Below are 19,550 nucleotides of genomic sequence, written 5' to 3' on the forward strand. Positions count from 1 at the left end.
TGGCCCGGTTTGTGTGTAAATTGGCCTCCGGAAGGAACTTTCAATTTCCAAACGGCCACAAGGGTCCTGAAAATAGTTGAGAAAGAAGAGAATCCGGGTTGCCCTGAGGATAAGCCATACATAACTGCTTGGATTGCAGTTATTGAGAATCCTCCGAAGTGGGCAAAGAAGTTAGTGGAGGGAGCCGCCCTCGTAATGGTGGCGCAAGTGAACAAAATGGGAGACCGGAAGTCCCCAAACCGGAAAAGAAAGGGAAGGGCGGCCATCTTGGGAATAAGAGACCATGCGTCATCTGCGGCGGCCATGTTTGTAGTGCACGGGAATTCACGGACTCAAGAAAAAAAAGTTAAACCCCTGCCGCCTGCAGTACTGCCTGACGCAGAAGATCTTCTGCCGCCACCCTATGCCCCTAGCTACCCTCAATCGTATAATGCGCCACCAGATCCCCCAGCTCCCGCCGATGCCCAAGTTGATCATGAAATAATGCCGGTTCCCGAAGTACGGCTTGAAGCGGAAGCGGCGGCGGCAAAAGTTGAAGACGGCGGCGAGTCGTCCGTGTCAGGTGGCACTCGCAGTAAAACCCAAGCCGCAAGTTTGCAACTACCAATTAGAGAAACAACCACCGTAGTTCCCGTGGTTCCTACTGAAGAAAACGAGTATAATACTACGCAAACTATAAAGTTGTTTACTTACATACCTTTCACTTCCAGTGATCTTTTTAACTGGAAACAGCTTGGCCCCTCTTACGCTGATAATCCAGATCAGATGCTAGATTTTTTACGAGGAATTTTTGCAGCCCATAACCCTAACTGGGCTGACATTCGGCATCTCGCCTCCATCCTTTTTGCCACTGAAGAACGCCGGCAAATACAATTAAACATGGAAGAAGCAGCTCGGCTGGGAGCCGGGTCAGACGGTAATCCAGATGAAGTAGTGAGAGAGCATGCCCCTGTCGCCGATCCCAACTGGGATTTCCAGACGGCCGCAGGGCGAGCCCGCATTGCTGCATATCAAGTCGCCTTTCTCGGAGCTTTAAAGAAAGGAAAGCAGAAAGTCATGAATATGGGGAAGATCCACGATGTGGTGCAAGGGAGAGACGAGACTCCCGGAATCTTTTTGGATAGATTGATGGATGCATATCGGCAATACAGTCCGTTCGACCCAGAGGACCCCAAGAGTCAGTCCGTCATAGTGATGAGCTTTGTCGGACAATCCTGTCCCGATATCCGCCGGAAGTTACAGAAATCAGAAGGATTTGAGGGAATGACTATTAGCCAGTTAAAAGCCATGGCTGACAGAGTTTATGTAAACCGAGAGCCGGACGGAGACAAGAAGGAAAAGAAAGAAAGTAGAAAGTTAAGAGAAAGTGTTAGTCTATTAGCCGCAGCGCTGGAAGAAACGAATTTCGGAAACTCGGCCAGGCACTATCAGGGATATCCTGGGCCGAGAGGAAGGGGCAGGTCACCCTCGAGGGGACCGCCCAGAGGACGAGCAAGTAGAGGAGGATCGTTTAGGGGTGGAAGGATGCCGTTGGGAGCCAATCAATGTGTATTCTGTAGACAAGAAGGACACTGGAAGTCTGAGTGCCCAGAGTCCCTGCAAATGAAGCAGGAAGGATATACTCCGTTCAAACCAAAGGAAGCTGAATGGCAGATGGCTGTAGGAGAAACCTCTGGCGAAGACAGTAGTGAAGCATGACTAGAGAAGGGAATTCTTCCATTCGATCCCTTAGTAGAAATCAAAGTAGGGACTGAGACATTTAAGGGATTGTTAGATACCGGGGCACAAAGATCAGTCATGACCACCGCTATTACCACGCCCACGTCGAAAAACATTTCTATTGTAGGGGCCTCTGGAAAGCCACTTATCGCTCCCTTTCTCCAGAAACCACAGGTTCGAGTGGGAGGACAATTAGTATCCCATCAGTTTCTCTACGTCCCGGGATGCCCAGTTCCCCTCATAGGAAGAGACCTTCTTTGTAAATTAAGAGCCAACTTACAATTCGAATCGACAGGAGAAATAAGAGCATCCTTCGCTGATAACCCAGTCTCTCTCATCTGTCCACTCCAAGAAGAATGGAGATTACATCTCCCCATAGTCGAACATATCACTACGCACCGATATGGAGAAAACACCGTCCTCAACGAAAAGCGCAGACAGCTAATGGACAGTATACCTAAAGTATGGGCAGAACAGAACCCAGGAGAAATAGCCATCAACGCTACCCCTATTTGGATCGAGATGAAACAGAATGCACAGGTGATAAATCAATCTCAATACCCCATTCCGTATATGGCCAGACAAGGAATTCAGATACACCTGCAAAGATTGTATGATTTGGGCATTCTCCGGCGAATCCGATCTGCTTGGAACACTCCTTTGTTGCCAGTAAAGAAGCCTGGATCAAATGACTATCGACCAGTACAAGACTTAAGAAAAGTGAATAGTCAAGTAGCAGATCTAGTAGCCTTCGTCCCAAATCCGTACTCAATCCTGGCTCAAGTCTCTCCTGCATCAAAGTGGTACAGTGTCATTGATCTCAAAGATGCCTTCTTCTCCGTCCCGGTGGCGGAGGAATGTCAAAAGATTTTTGCTTTCACATGGGAAGATGCAGATACTGGAGTAAAGCAGCAGTACACATGGACTCGGTTGCCTCAAGGGTTTAGGCACTCACCTACGCTGTTCGGTGAGCAACTGGCAAAAGACTTAAAGATGTATCAAGTAAAGTATGGGCCAGTCATACAATACGTGGATGACCTTCTGTTGTTTCGAGAGACGTACCTCGAATGTGCGGTATCCACTCTTCAGCTGCTAAAGACGTTGTACTCAAAAGGGTATCGTGCAAGTAAAAAGAAAGCGCAAATCTGTGAATTGGAAGTAGAGTATTTAGGCTTCCAAATACGTGGAGGAACCCGTTGTCTGGGAGTTTCTCGCACCAGTTCTATAAGAGATCAACCTGTACCCACTTGCAAGAAAGAGCTCCGAGCGTTCCTTGGAGCTGCAGGATACTGTAGGCTGTGGATTGCTAACTATGCAGTTATTGCCCAACCCCTGTACGACAAGCTGCGGGGTAAAGAGGCAGAATCTCAACCCTTCCAATGGGAAGGAAACGAACTGGCAAGCTTACGTCAACTAAAAGAAGCCTTAATTGAACCATCTGCCTTAGGATTGCCAGATGTGATGAAACCATTCCATCTATTCATCGACGAGAAAAAAGGCATGGCCATAGGGGTATTGACTCAAACCTTAGGCTCATGGGAACGACCTGTTGCATATCTGTCAAAAGGAATGGACAATGTGTCAAAAGGATGGCCGGGATGCCTCCGAAGCATTGCTGCTGCATGTCTACTGATACCCGAAGCTGTTAAGCTAACATTTGGACAGATTTTACAAGTAACAACTCCTCATACTATCCAAGGACTGCTAGAGACCCATGGACCAAAATGGATGACAAATTCACGTCTCGTAAAGTACCAAGCTTTATTATGTGAAACTCCAGAAATTCAAATACAGGACAGTAAAAATCTGAATCCTGCAACTTTACTCCCAACCCCCACTTCAGTTACTCATAAATGTGGGGAAATTATGGCAACAGTACATTCCAGCCGACCCGACTTACGCGACCAACCCTGGCAAGGAGCATGGACTTTATTCACTGATGGAAGCAGCCAGATCATAAATGGAATCAGAGTCGCTGGGTATGCTGTAGTCTCCGAGGATGACATTGTTGAAGCCGAACCCCTACCCCCAGGTACATCAGCGCAAAAAGCTGAACTAATTGCGCTCACAAGGGCTCTGCAGTTGGCAGAAGGGAAAACTGTCAATATTTATACGGATTCAAAGTACGCTTTCCTTACGATCCAAGTGCATGGAGCTTTATATAAGGAACGAGGATTCCTAACTGCGGAAGGGAAACAAATAGCTAATGCATCAGAGATACATCAATTGCTAGACTCCGTATGGGCACCAAGAAAGGTAGCTGTTATGCATTGTAAAGCCCATACAGGGAAAACTGATCCCATTGCCAAAGGAAACCAATGGGCAGATAAAACAGCGAAAGAAGCAGCACGTGTGCAATCACCACATACTTCAACTCCCACTTGCCCACTTCTACAGTTCACGAATGAAACCCCCATTTATTCAGCGGAAGAAAATGATTGGGCACAAACTGAACAATTTCATCAGCAGGATGGGTGGTGGATTGTACAAGAAGATAGGGTGTGGATACCCGACGCACTGGCATGGACTGTTGTCAGAGAAGCCCATAATAAAACCCATCTCGGTCGAGATGCATTAGCAACACTGTTGGCAAAAACTTACTACATTAATAGACTCTTTCAGCTAACTAAATATGCTGTCAATCAATGTGTTACCTGTGCAAGAAACAATCCCAGAAATGGACCTGGTCCAGCTCCTGGACATATACTACGAGGAACAACTCCGTTTCAAGTTTGTCAAATCGACTTCACCCACATGACTGCTTCAAAAAGATACAAAGCAATGCTGGTAGCTATCTGTACTTATACCGGATGGATCGAAGCCATACCCACGCGAACTGAGACTGCCAAGGAAGTAGTAACATTGCTTCTCCATAAAATTTTACCACGATACGGATTACCCCGGCAGATAAATTCAGATAATGGACCAGCTTTCACCAGTGAAGTCACGCGACGCCTGAGTCAAATTCTGGGCATCCGATGGCATCTGCACTGCGCCTGGAGACCTCAAAGTAGCGGAGCAGTTGAACGAGCTAACAGGACACTAAAAAATCAGCTCGCTAAATTGTGTCAGGAAACAAAGACTAAATGGCCAGACATCCTGCCATTAGCTCTACTACATGTCCGATGCACTCCACGGAAGTCGGGTTTAACACCTTATGAAATGATGTACGCAAGGCCTCCACCTCTTCCATCTTTTCCTGAATCGCTGCAAATACAAGGGGAAATGTCTCTCAGTAACCAACTCAAAGGACTATATAACACAGTTATTGCGATTCAAAATTACACCTGCGACACTAAACCATTAGTCCTGCTAACCCCGATTCATCCATACCAGATCGGGAATTCGGTGTGGATAAAAGACTGGGATGAGTCTGATTTCCTCCAGCCCCGATGGAAAGGGCCGTACACTGTATTACTAACTACTCCAACAGCTGTCAAAGTTTTTGGATGTCCTTCATGGATTCATTGGACACGTCTCAAACCAGCTTCAGCCAACTGGCAGGTCTCCAGGATTGGAGACCACAAATTAAGATTCACCCAAGGCAGGCCCAATGCTAGTCCTGAGTAAAAAGATATCAGTAACTGCAGCTAAATATTAATGTGTCCATTTCTCTCCTTCCTTTCAGAATCCATTACTTATGAATGCAACCATCTACGTCATAAAGCAATGTCACAGATTCCGACTTCCAAGATCTACGTTGCATCCATCTTCTACATTCACTTACTACTCTTCTGTACACCGACTACTTCTGTTTTCCTGTCCTTGAGCAAGAATTGCACCGAATGTATCAAGCTAATTCGTACTACCACTCAAACTGGATTTCAAGTTGTCTCAACAATCATCCACCAATCTCAACCACCAACTTCCTGTGCCACACTACCTGCTTGTGCCCTGAATACTACTCAAGGCTATCAATCCTTCCATCGATGTTTAGAAACTGGCAAGGTCATCTGTCATACCCCAACAACTCCTAAGTACTACAACATCACCCTCACTGCAGGTCTACCAAAGAGCTACACATCAAGTATTGTCCCAGAAGGAAAGGGCATCTTGTACTACATCAACTCCACTAAGGTTCTTATGGGAAGTGAAACGATTGTCACAATAACGTTCGATGCCTGTGAAGCCATTGATAAACACCCAAATGCACTCCACTGTGGGTCTCAAGCCTGGAAAAATTCCTATGTCTACAATCACAAATACCTCTGCCCATACAACCGTGCAGCTAATCCATCCAGTTGGCTACCATGCGGAGGGGACCTGACACTGTCAGGATGGGCTCTAGTTTGTGATTACACCGGAGGAGGTTACCATGGCTGCCACGGAATAGGACGGTTAACTGCAGTAAATGGTAATACAGTATCTATACAATGGCCTCTAAGAAGTGAAGGATTCCCTTGGCAAGATACTTGGGGATTTGGTATCGACGGAACTGGAAAAGACCCTATGACCTACATTACCATCACTCAGCGGAGAGACAAACCTCGTCCAATTATTCACCAGACTACTGTGGTGGGTTATCAATCCTTCTTCGATGAAATATCTCATGCCACTGAGGAACTAAAGAAACATACAATTTCTCAGGAAGTAAAAAACCTGTTTGTCAATTTGGCAGAAAACATAGCTCTCTCTCTCGAAGTCAAGAACTGTTTTGTATGTGGAGGAACAGATACCGGAGAGCAATGGCCATGGGAAGCCAAGGAAACATTCCAATCTGATCTTAACACCTTGAATACCACTGTAACCTACAACCGTAAATCTCATCCATATGAGTGGGCGCTACAGACTGATGTTATTGGCAGACTATGTATCTCTCGACAACATTCACGCATCTATACCGTGCCTGTTGGAAATTCTCCATGCACAGGAGTTCTTACTGCCAACCTTACCACCCAGACATGGTGGCAGACTGAAAATTCTACCATGCCTACTCCCATCTGGACTGAATCGACTTTGAACAAGACATGGACAGCTGCGGGCGTTGCTACTACCATTTTCAATGCTCCAGATGGTTATTATTATGTATGTGGACGAAGAGCCTATGAACAATTACCAACAAGCTGGTATGGAACTTGCTTCTTGGCTACAATTCGGCCAAGTTTCTTCCTACTTCCCATCACTGCTGGGGAAACCTTAGGAGTTCCAGTATACAGTCCCATGAGACCCAACAAACGCCGAAGCACTCCTAAAGTATCCATAGGAGATTGGAAAGATCAAGAGTGGCCTCCTGAACGAATTGTACAATACTATGGTCCGGCCACCTGGGCTGAGGATGGTTCTTATGGATATAGAACACCTATCTATATGCTCAATCGAATTATAAGACTCCAAGCAGTACTGGAACTCCTGACAAATGATTCTGCCTTGGCTCTCAACATCTTAGCCAAGCAAAACACTAAAATTTTAACAGCTGTCTACCAAAATCGATTGGCTTTGGACTACCTCCTAGCCCAGGAAGGTGGTGTATGTGGCAAATTTAATCTTTCTAACTGTTGTTTACAGGTAGATGACAAGAGTAAAGTCATTGAGGAGATTACTGATCGAATGATTCGCCTGGCCCATGTACCAGTGCAGACGTGGACTGGAATACTTGACTGGACAGGTTCTTTACCCAACTGGCTCACTTCCATTCCTGGCCTTAAAGAACTCCTCTTTCCTCTGATACTTCTTGTTTTGACATGCATTCTATTTCCTATTTGTCTCCCTCTTATTTTTAGACATCTCCGATCCATGATTGAACATATTGCTGATCGGCGAGCAGCTGCTCACGTCATGATGATTAATAAGTATGTGTCTGTCTCCACATTCCCTTCATCTGATTCTTCTGACTACGACACTAACAATGATTCGGATACTGATTCTGATAAAGAGTACCTAACTACTAACTTATAAGTCTAATAAACTCTAACCTCTAAGCATTACCATAATGGAGCCACCGTGTTGTTAGGGTAAGTCGGGCTACAAAGGGGGGTGACACCAATAGGGTCCACCCGTCTCAAACCCGTGAAGCAACCAACGACCTAACAACATATTAGGGCTCCCATTCAATGTCACTGGTATTAATTCTTATTTGTCGTTTCAGTTACTCTTCAGATATAAAGTGATACTTCTGCCTTCTCTTCAAAGTTGAAGTATCAAAGGGGGGAATGAAGGGGTTCAATTTCGTGACCCCCCTGAAGTACGAACGAACAACTGAACATCCTCCGACTAATCATGCCAGCAGTGAAACGCACAGCCATCTTGAACGTACTAATATTTGCAACGCAAATGATACGTAATGCGTAGTGACGCAGTGGCGCACTAACTTTTAGCGTAACGTAACGTAACTCCATTTTGGAATAATACTTTGTATTGTATTAATACGAATGCCGATGTAAAATGTCTAACCCATCAATTAAATGACGAAACAATAGTCTGATCATAAGCTACACCTACTAGAGGACCACGCTAGCTAATGCTTGTTCAGCAATTTGTGAAATGTTTGTTCAGCAAAAACCAGAACGCATGTGTGAAAGATAAGAGTTGTAAAGTGCATAAAAGTTTGCTCCGAAGGGGGCGTGGCATGCAGTTGTACTGAGCCTTTGTCTTAGCTGCATCTTGCTGGCAATAAAAGTCTATCTTTACGGATCAGTTGTCTGGACCTCCTTACTGACTAAAAAGAGACGGTTACAACAGCATGGTCTTTCCTTCCTGCCTGCGCAGCCTGGAAAAGGAAGTGGTGGGTATACACGAGCAGAAAGGAGAGGCCATGCAGTCGTGGCTAGAGAAAAGAACAGGAAATCCTCCGTGCCGTGGCAGGAAGAGGAACCATTAGCCCTGGGCCTGCGCGGTGTTGGACTACAGGAGGAGCAACAGCACTTTGCTTCCCCCCTGTATACACAGGAAACAATGCGGCATCAGCCCACGTGGCCTCAAGAAGAACATAAGAATATAAGAACATAAGAAATTGCCATGCTGGGTCAGACCAAGGCTCCATCAAGCCCAGCATCCTGTTTCCAACAGAGGCCAAAACCAGGCCACAAGAACCTGGCAATTACCCAAACAGGAGACTGCCCGCTGGACTTCTGCTTCTGATGGGAGGAAGTGAATGTGTCTGATGGGGAAGGGGGAGGAACTGAGCATATCTCTGCATGTGTGTGTGTGTGAGAGCGATTTCTGTGTGTGTGTGTGTGTGTGTGTGAGAGAGCGAGCGTGTCTGTCTGTGTGTGTGTGAGATAGAGAGAGAGCTTGTCTGTGTGTGAGGGCATATCTGTTTCTGTGTGTTTGTGAGAGCATATCTGTATGTTTGTGAGAAGATGTTCTATGATTCAGCATGTGTGAATATATGAGAGAGAGGAGAAGGTTGTGAGCAATGATTCCTCTCCTCTCCCCTGCTAATCCACAACAATCTCAGGGCATCTTGAAATCAAAAGATCCCAGGTATGGACAGCAAGGGTTTTATCTTTTTTTTTTTTTAAGATTTAAGTGCAGTGTATGTGACTGTTTTTTAAGATTTAAGGGCAGTGTATGTGACTGTTTTGAAATATTGTATTGGTCTTTGGAAACTTTATATGAGTTTTATATTATTGGATGATATTCCTTTTTGTTAGCTTTTTTGAAATATTCTTTTTATTAGTATGGTTTTACTTCTATTGATGATTTATATTTCCTGATTTTTTTGTTTGATGTTTTATGAAAAATTCTAATGTTTCTGTTTTTCCATATAGTCTGGCCTGTTATGGTTTACAGTTCAGTTTTTGTCTGCATGTTTGTATTACTACTTTATGGCCACTTTATTCTGTATTTGGTGAGGGTCTGTCTGTGTTCTGCATGTGTGATTGAGGTTAAGTATTCTGCTAATGTTTCATTTCTATGAAGGGATCTACAGAAGCTTGGTTTGTTCTGTTCCCTAATAGGAGGAAAATTGGTGTTTTAGGACCTAGTGTAAGGTTTGCAGGGTCACATTTTCGTAGGGTTACAATTGTTTGAGTGCTAGAGGTTAGTGCTGTTTTGGACTGTGTGAGAAATGACTTTAAATGTTGCTGTCTCACAGGCCGATACAGTAAAGTTCGCGGGAGAGCAGGTGCCGCTCTCCCGGCGCACGCACAGACCACTCTCCTGTGCACGCAATTCACTAAAACAAAATATTTAAATTAGGGCCCGCGGTAAAAAGAGGCGCTAGGGACACTAGCGCGTCCCTAGCGCCTCTTTTTGGACAGGAGCGGCGGCTGTCAGCGAGTTTGACAGCCGACGCTGAATTTTGCAGGCTTCGGTTCTCAAACCCGCTGACAGCCACGGGTTCGGAAACCAGACGCCGGCAAAACTGAGCATTCGGTTTTCAACCCGCGAGCCGATTTTACTTTTTTTTTTTTTTTTTTTGATTATTTTTAACTTTTGGGTCCTCTGACTTAATATCGCCATGATATTAAGTCGGAGGGTGGACAGAAAAGCAGATTTTACTGCTTTTTTGTGCACTTTCCTGGTGCCGGCAGAAATTAACACCTACCTTTGGGTAGGCGCTAATTTCTAAAAGTAAAATGTGCGGCTTGGCTGCACATTTTACTTACTGAATCGTGTGGGAATAACTAATAGGGCCATCAACATATATTTGCATGTTGCAGGCGCTATTAGTTTCGGGGGGGGTTGGACGCACGTTTTCGACGCACTATTACCCCTTACTGAATAAGGGGTAAAGCTAGCGCGTCGAAAACGCGCGTCCAAACGCAGGTTAACAGTGTGCACCACCGGAGCACACTGTACTGTATCGGCCTGTCAGTTATTAAGCCAGATATTACAAATATTTTTAAAATGACTTTTAAACATCACTAACCTTATGTAGCTGCTAAAGAGAGAACTGACAGCTTGTGCTAACTTCCCTTTCTTCCTATAAAACTACTAGCTGCTTTTGCCCTGAATAGGCCTGAAGAACAGTTATGGGCCTCTTCCTGGCAGAGCACAACTGAAAAGCGTGAGGTTAGAATTAACCCCCCCCCCCAATGAACCCCTCCTTCACACCATCAGGACAGATCTCACAGGCCTTTCCTTGACAGAGGACCATGGTGGATGGCATAAAGGAAGCTGCTAATATAAGGTTTCAATAAAATAAATAAATAAATAAATATAAATTGGTCCTCGCTAGGCGCCAGAGACCGTCGATAAGCCTCTGGTCTGTCTGTCAGCCAATTTGTAATTCATTCCACCACCTCGGCACTTGCACATGCATATTGAGAAATAGTCTTTTCTATTTGTTTCCTCATTTGTGATACCAAGTGGATAAACTTTTTACAGGATGGGAGAAGGCAATTTTGAAAAGCTCTTTGCCTGGGGAAACTGACTGCCTGAAAACTGTCCACCCTTTTTGTGGGTAAAAGTATGCATGGGGATCAACACACATTATTTTACCCACAGAAAAAGTATGTAGGCTAACAGGAGAGGTTCGGTCAGGGAAGGCAATAATGTGCTTAGTTTTGCGTTTAAAAGAAACAAAAAAAACCACAGGTGCAAATCTTTCTGGCTGCTTTCCACCCACCCCAGGAAATTTTCAAAGTAAGTTCATATTTTCCCTTTCAGAATTACAAGTTTAAAACACATTTTTATTACATGCCTATAGACTTTGCAACTATGTGGGCTGTTCTGAAAATTGCTCCCATTATTACCCTCAGTGGGCATCAGGAATGGTTAGAACAATCTGCAATCACAGCTAACTGGTTAAAGGGGTTCCCATGAAACCAGTAGTTTCAGCTTCTCAAATCTCTGTGATTGGAGATCAAGTGCAGGTAGACAGAGTTTAAACTGAAGTAACGAGTGTCCCGTCTAGGTCATCTATGCTTCACAGGACCGAAGTGTGCACCAATCAAATATTTTTTTGCTACTTAAAACGATTCAAGAAAGCTGGCAAGACAGGTTGAGCTCCACAGACTGTGATACTAGATGTGTGAGCTGTGGCATGTATTTACTCCCATATATTACACAGTGGGAAATAGAAAGGTATTCAAAATGGAAAGGAAGAAAAATGTACAATTCAATGGCATTTCTCAGCTGTTTCTGGTTATATTACAAATAATCAGGTCGATACTGTAAGACCGCGGGAGAGCGGACGAACGCCCGCTCTCCTGGCGCGCGCACCGGCCCCTCGCCGGTGCGGGCGATTCAGTATTTAAATTAGGCGACGCGGTGCAAACGAGGGAAAGGAGGCGCTAGGGACACTAGCGCGTCCCTAGCGCCTCCTTTTTGTCAGGAGCGGCGGCTGTCAGCGGGTTTGACAGCCGACGGTCAATTTTGCCGGCGTCGGTTCTCGAGCCCGCTGACAGCCACGGGCTCGGAAACCGGACGCCGGCAAAATTGAGCGTCCGGTTTTCGGCCCGACAGCCACGGGCCGAATTCAAATTTTTATTTTATTTTATTTTTTTTTTACTTTTTTTTACTTTTGGGGACAGAAAAGCAGTTTTTACTGCTTTTCTGTGCACTTTCCTGGCGCCGGAAGAAATTAGCGCCGACCTTTGGGTCGGCGCTAATTTCTTAGAGTAAAATGTGCGGCTTGGCTGCACATTTTACTTACTGAATCGCGCGCGCATACCTAATAGGGCCATCAACATGCATTTGCATGTTGAGGGCGCTATTAGGTGCCGCGGGTGGGCCGCGTGTTTTCCTCCCCTTACTGAATAAGGGGTAAGGGAAAACACGCGTCCAGAGCAGGCTGACAGTGCGCTCCGACGGAGCACACTTTACTGTATCGACCTGAATGGTAGCTTATCTCATGCATGGCTCCCTTTTGCATTCCATCAATTTTTTTTTTTTTTTTTTAAAGAAAGAAGGAAAATGACAACCCTCTGCCAACCCACATCTTAAACTGTTTTGCAAGTGTGAACATCTATAAAACACACCAATGAAAAGAAACCACAGGGTTGCATGGAAAGACTATGAAGGTGGTATATGTGTAGTAGGGAATACTGCACACATACATCACACCTGCACGGGAACAGGGAAAAGTTCAACTACACTGCAAATCATAGGGTACAGTTACAAATCATTTTTCACTAATCACTTTTAAGGGTCTGCACAGTATAACAATTGTTTCATATTATTGCAGTTTTACATTTTTTGTGGGTAGCTTAGTGAATCAACCTTTTAGCATACATGCAGTCATCAGTGGGCAATTGTTAAGGTTAATGTATAAGGCACACATGGGCCTGATGTACTACAATATATCTAACTATAATAAAGAGGAAAGCTGCCCTGTAACTGCACTGCCAGTATGCAAATTTAGCTCTGCCTCCTCCCTCCCTGTACTCTCCAGCTCTGCCCCTCTCTCTCTCTCTGTATAAAACTTGAGCCCACCCAAAAGAGAAACATTGGTGGTAGTGGACGGTGAATTTACTCTCTCCCACCCACCCACCCTGAAAGAGGCATACTGGTGGCAGTGGACAGTGCAATCTACCCTCCTCCACCCCGGATGCCCTCACTCACTGGCTCCTGTCAGCCAACAGGACGAGGAGGAGGAGGATAATGGCTTTTCAGTGCTTCCAGTGCCTCCTTCCCCGCCAGGCCTGAATGGTGTCTCCGGTAGAGGAGGACGGAGGATTTGCCGGAAATACTGTAGGGTCGTCATCCTACTCATGTTTAGCCAATAGGAATTGGTGAGTGAAGGGGTCCAGAGTAGGGACAGGGAGAGAGTGAACTGAGGATTGCAGGGTGGGGATGAGGAAGGGACGTGAACTGGGCTAAGTAAGAGATTCATGGGGTGGGGGAAGGAGTGAATCAGGGTAAATGGGAGGGTAGTGAACCAAAGTGAGTGAGGAGTTTGGAAGGGAGAAGTTAACCAGGGTGAGTGAGGGGATTGGGTAGGGGGAAGAAGTGAAAGAGGGAGAGTGATCAGGAGGGAAGTGAATGAACCAGGAGACGTGAGGGAGTGAGTGAACTGGGGATGCCAGGAAAGTGAATCAGGATAAGTGAGGGGTTTTTGGGGTGGGGAGAAGGCGTGAACAAGGGTGAATGAGAGCTTTTTGTGTGTGTGTGGGCAAGAGTAGTGAACCAGGTTGAGTGAGGGGTTTGTGGTGGGAGGGAGGGGGGAACCAGGGTGACTGAGGCGGTCTTAGGGTGAAGAAGTGAAAGTGGGAAAATGAGGGGATCAAAGGGGCTTTGAAAGGGGGGATATGGGAAAGAGGGGATGGGCGTGTGATTCTACCACACATCTCTATTACGTGCTTCCTACATTTCACAGTATTTCCCCGGCTTTGGATAGGCTTTTACTACTAGTGTAATATGAATCTGATTTATATACTTTGAGGTCAATATGCAAACAAACCTAGAATGGATAACTTAAAAGTAGTGGAATAAGTTATCCAGGATACTCAATGGAATAAATGTACTACTGAATATCCCCGATTAAAGTTGCAGCTAGCTGAACTGAGGAACGGGTAGGGATCCCTTGCACTTCTAATATAAACTCCTCTCAGAGGGGTTTAGGGGCTGGGGGAGGCTCAGCCCAGCAGAGGCCATGGTTTAGAGGTTGGGCGGGGGGTTGTGACTTGGGCCACTAGGCCTACAAGTTAATTTTTGTCTTTAAACATATCATTGCCACTTGAACAGCTATATTCAAAAGAACATAGCTGGTTAAGTCTAAAGTTATCCAACCACACAAGGCTGGATAAAGTTAGACCTGCTGTACAGCATGGCTAGAGTGAGCCAGAAAAGCTTATTCAGCTAATTCCTAATATTAGAGTTAGCTGGTTAAGTCACCCAGGTAACTCATTCCTGTCCCCCCCCCCCCAAAAAAAAAAAACCCCAAAAAACATCCGTTACTTATCTGGAGAATGACTTGCGCAGCTAAAAGTTACCCAGATAAGTAATGGGAATATTTCAAACTTGGCATTTAGCTAGAAAAATTGTGGTATCTGGCTAAATGGTTTTGGCCTCTATTTTTAAATTATCAGAAAGAAAAAGCAGATTAAGTGGACAGGCCCTGTGGCTCAGGCTGCAGCCCTTTGTGCTGCAGTGTGGGGGATCCAGGTCTGAGCTCCTGTCTAATGGGCCCAATCGAACATTGCCACTACAGTGCCAAGCTCAGAGTGATACTTTCTGTTACAGCTGCCCCTAATGGCCAACCAGCAGTGCTGAGCGTACCCCTTTGGCCCTGGGGCTGGCAGAGGGCTCCTGATCATCCAGACATTAGGGGTGGGCATTCGTTTCCTATGTATTGGTAATCTGCAACGTATAGGGCCATATTCGTTGTATTCGTAGGGAAGCGAAATGTATTGCGATTCCCCACGAATACAACAAATCTTTGCCGAATTATTCGGCCATCTAAAGGAGCGAATTTAAACAAAACCCCCCCCTCCTGCCCCCCCCCTAAGACTTACCAAAACTCCCTGGTGGTCCAGCGGGGGGTCCGGGAGCCATCTCCTGCACTCACGCCTTCGGCTGCCAGTATTCAAAATGGCGCTGATAGGCCCTGTGACATTGTAAGTACAAAGGCTATCGGCGCCATTTTGATTACTGGCAGCCGACTGCCTGAGTGCAGGAGATTGCTCCCGGAACCCCGCTGGACCACCAGGGACTTTTGGCAAGTCTTGGGGGACCCTCCTGACCCCCACAAGATGGCGCCAGCTATCCATTGCTCCTACCATGTGACAAGGGCCGACCAATGGCACTGGTAGCCCCTGTGACATAGTAAGGTCAAAGGCTATCGGCGCCATTTTGAATACCGGCAGCCGAGGGTGTGAGTGCAGGAGATGGCTCCCGGACCCCCCGCTGGACCACCAGGGAGTTTTGGTAAGTTTTGGTGGGGGTCAGGAGGGTGGGGGGTTGTAGTTAATTCAATTTTAGTCAGGAAACGAATAAGAATTAACGCATGAATGTATCGGGGGCTCCCCTTGCCGAATGCAGCGTATCTGCCCTCCGACGAATACGAATACCGAATGCAACATATGCGGTCCCTCTGCTCATCCCTATCAGACATGACCCTCCCTGGGAAAGAAGCAATTGCTGAGCATACCAGAGTTGGTTTTTTTTTTTTAAAGGACTGTGCTGAGATTTGGATTGAATTACTTGTTGCTCCAAACCACTGCTCAGGCTGTATTACAATTCAGTTACAGCAGTTAGGCCCCTATCCCACTGCTCTGACCACTAGGCTATGCCTGTGCCCCATGCCATAACATGACATAACATTAACTGCACCAAAAACAGCAAGACTTGCTTGAAGTTACAGGAAGGTCTTATTTTTAACTTTCCTAAAATAAACCAAGCTGTACTGACACCGCTGGGAAAGCTGTGGCCTTAAAACTGAATGTGCCCCTCCTGATATATAGACCACTGGATAAAAACTAAGATCTATAGGTTGCCTATGTGTGGATTTTCTATGGGTTGGTTACCTTTTCATTCCCTCGATTGACCTACAGTATAAGGGATAATTCCTTCAGGAAGCAGCAGGCAGGATGTCATGCAAAGCGTTCTGTCCGATGGCAGCAATGCCTGACAGGATCTTCCTCAGCTTACCATTCCATTACCATGACCTATCTCTGCAGGGCCCTTTCAGGCCCACTCCGCTTACACTCTGCAATGAATCCATGGTCATCTTTTCCTGTCTTATAATCTCTAGCAATATTTGTGGAACCCTGATGTTTTCTTCTGCCTCATTTCTGAATTGCCTGCTTGTGATATCACACTCTCCCAAAAGCTGCATAATTGGTTAGGATGAAAGACCAGCTGTTCATTAAGTCCAACCACTTTCTAATTGTCTAACTTGCTAGCAATTGTAATAATGATGATGTCAGATGAAACATTTGTAACTAGATAGGAATACAAAACAAGTTCAGATGATTTCAGACTTTACCCTGGTTCACTTACTGTTGTATCTTCAGGATTCCCATTAGATACTTCTATAGCATTGAGTACTTTGTCTACATTCACCAACGCCCTTGTTATAAACTGGATAACTGATGAACTGTCCTACAGATTTAAAAACAAGAAACATAAGTTAATGGAGCTTTCCAACAAGAGAAACACATGCAGTTATGCTTGAGGTGTAGTGAGGGTGGCATGGAATTTGAAGACGCAGGACTGGAATGATGGATGGATGGATGGAGGGATGGAGGGAGGGAGGGATTAGCTCACAATTCAGCTGAATGCAGGCTGCAGTGCCTTATTCAGAAGGCATTTGATACATTTAAGATTTAACTAGTGCTATCCTCAACCAGATGCAGTAACTGCATGACTGAAGATACATGCATAGCATATGACAAACAAATCTCGACATGCAATATTTTAAGAGCAGGTCATAATTATTTTTCTGAAATGATTTCCACATTTCTCCAGGATCTATGACTTTAGTTTCACACCCTACGATGAAATGGCCTCCTTTCTGTGAGAAATGACTTTAAATGTTGCTGTCTCAGTTATTAAGCCAGTTCAGTAATTAAGCCAGATATTAAAAATATTTTTAAAATGACTTTTAAACATCACTAACCTTATGCAGCTGCTAAAGAGAGAACTGACAGCTTGTGCTAACTTTCCTTTCTTCCTATAAAACTACTAGCTGCTTTTGCCCAGAACAGGCCTGAAGAACGGTTATGGGCCTCTTCCTGGCAGAGCACAAGTGAAAAGCGTGAGGTTAGAATTAACCCCCCCCCCCCCAATGAACCCACCCTCTGAACTCTGTACCGAACATTTACACAAACTTCTCCTTCACACTGAAACCACCAGCTATCTGTCAGAAAACATCTCACAGGCCTTTCCTTGACAGAGGACCATGGTTGATGGCATAAAGATACCTCCCCCCCCTCCTTTCTTTAAACTGCCAATTTCTGCTTCTGTGCAAACCTCTTACAAGATAAGATAATGTAGCCAGGTCATTTAGAAACTGCAGGTAAAATACCTGCCAAAAACTGATAAGCACCAGGGGGTGAAGGCAAGAGGCTCTTCCAAGTTGCAAAGAAAGATAACTAGAAGGGTGGAACAAGAGGCAAGGTGCTTAGCTATATGGTAAGAACAAGGAAGATAAACGGGGAGTGAAACTAGAGCTTCTGTTGGCAAAAGGGTATGAAATACATAGTGGGATTCTGTAAGGGGTGTGCCTACTCTTGTATGACACCCAGCTTGCAAGCTTGTCCAATAAAGATCTTTTAAATGCTTTCACTGACACTGGGGCCGATGCAATATGGTGCGCTGAGCCGAGCGCACTCTTAACGTGCAGTTGGACGCAGGTAGAATAGGCGCTAATCAATCCCCTAATGCAATAAGGGGATTAGCACATATTCAAAGTGTGTCTAGCGCGGAGTGAATGCAATAGCGCTCTTCACGTGCAAATGCATGTGAATATGGCTATTAGGCATTCACTCCCGATGCAAAAAGAAAAATGTGCGTCTCCGACGCACATTTAACTGTCATCTATTAACGCCTGCCAGGAGCATCAAAAAAAAGAAAAAAAGAGAAGAAATAAAAGAAAAAAAATTGACGATCGGGCTGTCTGCCACCAAGGAAAACTGACGCCGATAAATACCAATGCCGAATTTATCAGTGTCGGTTTCCCTTTTTTTTTTTTTTTTTTTTAAATCGGTGTCTGTTTTCGTGACCGGCATATGGCAGTCGTGAAAACCGTTTGGGTTCGTGTTAGCAAGGATATGCTAGGGAAAATGGAATGTAGGTGCATCCTTGCTAACGCGACCCCCTAATTTAAATATTGCATTAAGAAAGCGGGTGCTGACTGTTCAGCACCCACTTTCTATGCGACTTTATTGCATCAGCCCCTTTGTGTGTTCACTAACTAATCATTCCCAGAGAGGAATTTGTTTGTTTCTTACACTTTCCCTCCCCCTCCCTTCCATTTTTCCTCTTTAGGAGTGGATATTTCCGCAGATTAATTAACAGAGGAGGGATTTTCTCTCTTACCTTTTAGTTTCTACATGTGGCACTGTTACATATGAACAGAAAATTAAAAAATGATATCATGTTTCAGCTCTGAGCCAGAGCATTACAATAACATCTGGGGGGTTACTGTATTGTTGAGTCTGCCCCAGACATCAGCTGTAGCCGTGTCTGCAAAATGATAAACCACGAGCAGCCTTTACGACAAAAAATAGCTCTTAAAAAATTGTTATCTGACACCTTGTCATCCCCAGGCTTATGCTCACCATCTCTGTGATGTAATTCTGCTGTGTTACTCCATACTGTCTGCTTTTCCAATATATACAGTGAAAGTGTGCTTTCTAATCTCATTCCAGGGAGTAGGGATGTGCTAATGTCAAAATTAATTTTGCAGTTGCATCTGTTTAATTCATTTCCATAAAGAATTTTCTTTTTCCCTCCCATCCTGAAAATAAACACCCTCAAAAAATAACTCAGCATAATCAGAACAGACAGAACTAGAGAGTCAAGAAGTCTCAGCTTTTAAGGGTTTTATTACCTTTTGCTAATAATACAGAGATAACAGGTGAGTCTGAGGATGTTCCTATGGTAATAATAGCCATAGGTAAATGTAGTATAGCAGTTTTAATCTCGTATCAGGTATTTGTTGTAATTCCAGCAAGCTACGACTCTCCACACTTTGGGGCCGATGCAATATAAAGCGTGAAAAGTCAGCCCCCGCTCTCCTAACGTGCACATGGCGCCCACAAGGGGGGGGCGCCATGCAATACCCAAATTAGGGGGTCGCGCTAGCAAGGAGGCGCTAGGGTCACTTGCGCGACCTTAGCGCCTCCTTGCTAATGCGACCCCGCCGCGGCTGCTGGTTATGAAGACCGACATGGGTCATCATAACTCGGTGGTCTGCCGAGTTTTTTTTTTTTTTATTTTTTACTTAAGAAAAGAAGTACAGAAAAGCAGTTTTTTTTCTGCTTTTCTGTACTTCTTTTACC

General features: G+C 45.1%; 1 protein-coding gene across 1 annotated transcript in view; it reads right to left on the reverse strand.

Moving 5' to 3' along the window:
* The window catches only part of ITGA9 (integrin subunit alpha 9), an 855,720-nt gene that overhangs the window by 64,497 nt on the left and 771,673 nt on the right, over positions 1–19,550 (reverse strand). The window contains exon 26 of the mRNA XM_029589807.1: positions 16,546–16,647. Within this exon, the coding sequence (XP_029445667.1) occupies positions 16,546–16,647 (102 nt within the window). The remainder of the gene's footprint in view (positions 1–16,545; positions 16,648–19,550) is intronic.

The sequence above is a fragment of the Rhinatrema bivittatum genome, chromosome 2 (assembly GCF_901001135.1).
Source record: "Rhinatrema bivittatum chromosome 2, aRhiBiv1.1, whole genome shotgun sequence".
Classification (NCBI taxonomy): domain Eukaryota; kingdom Metazoa; phylum Chordata; class Amphibia; order Gymnophiona; family Rhinatrematidae; genus Rhinatrema; species Rhinatrema bivittatum.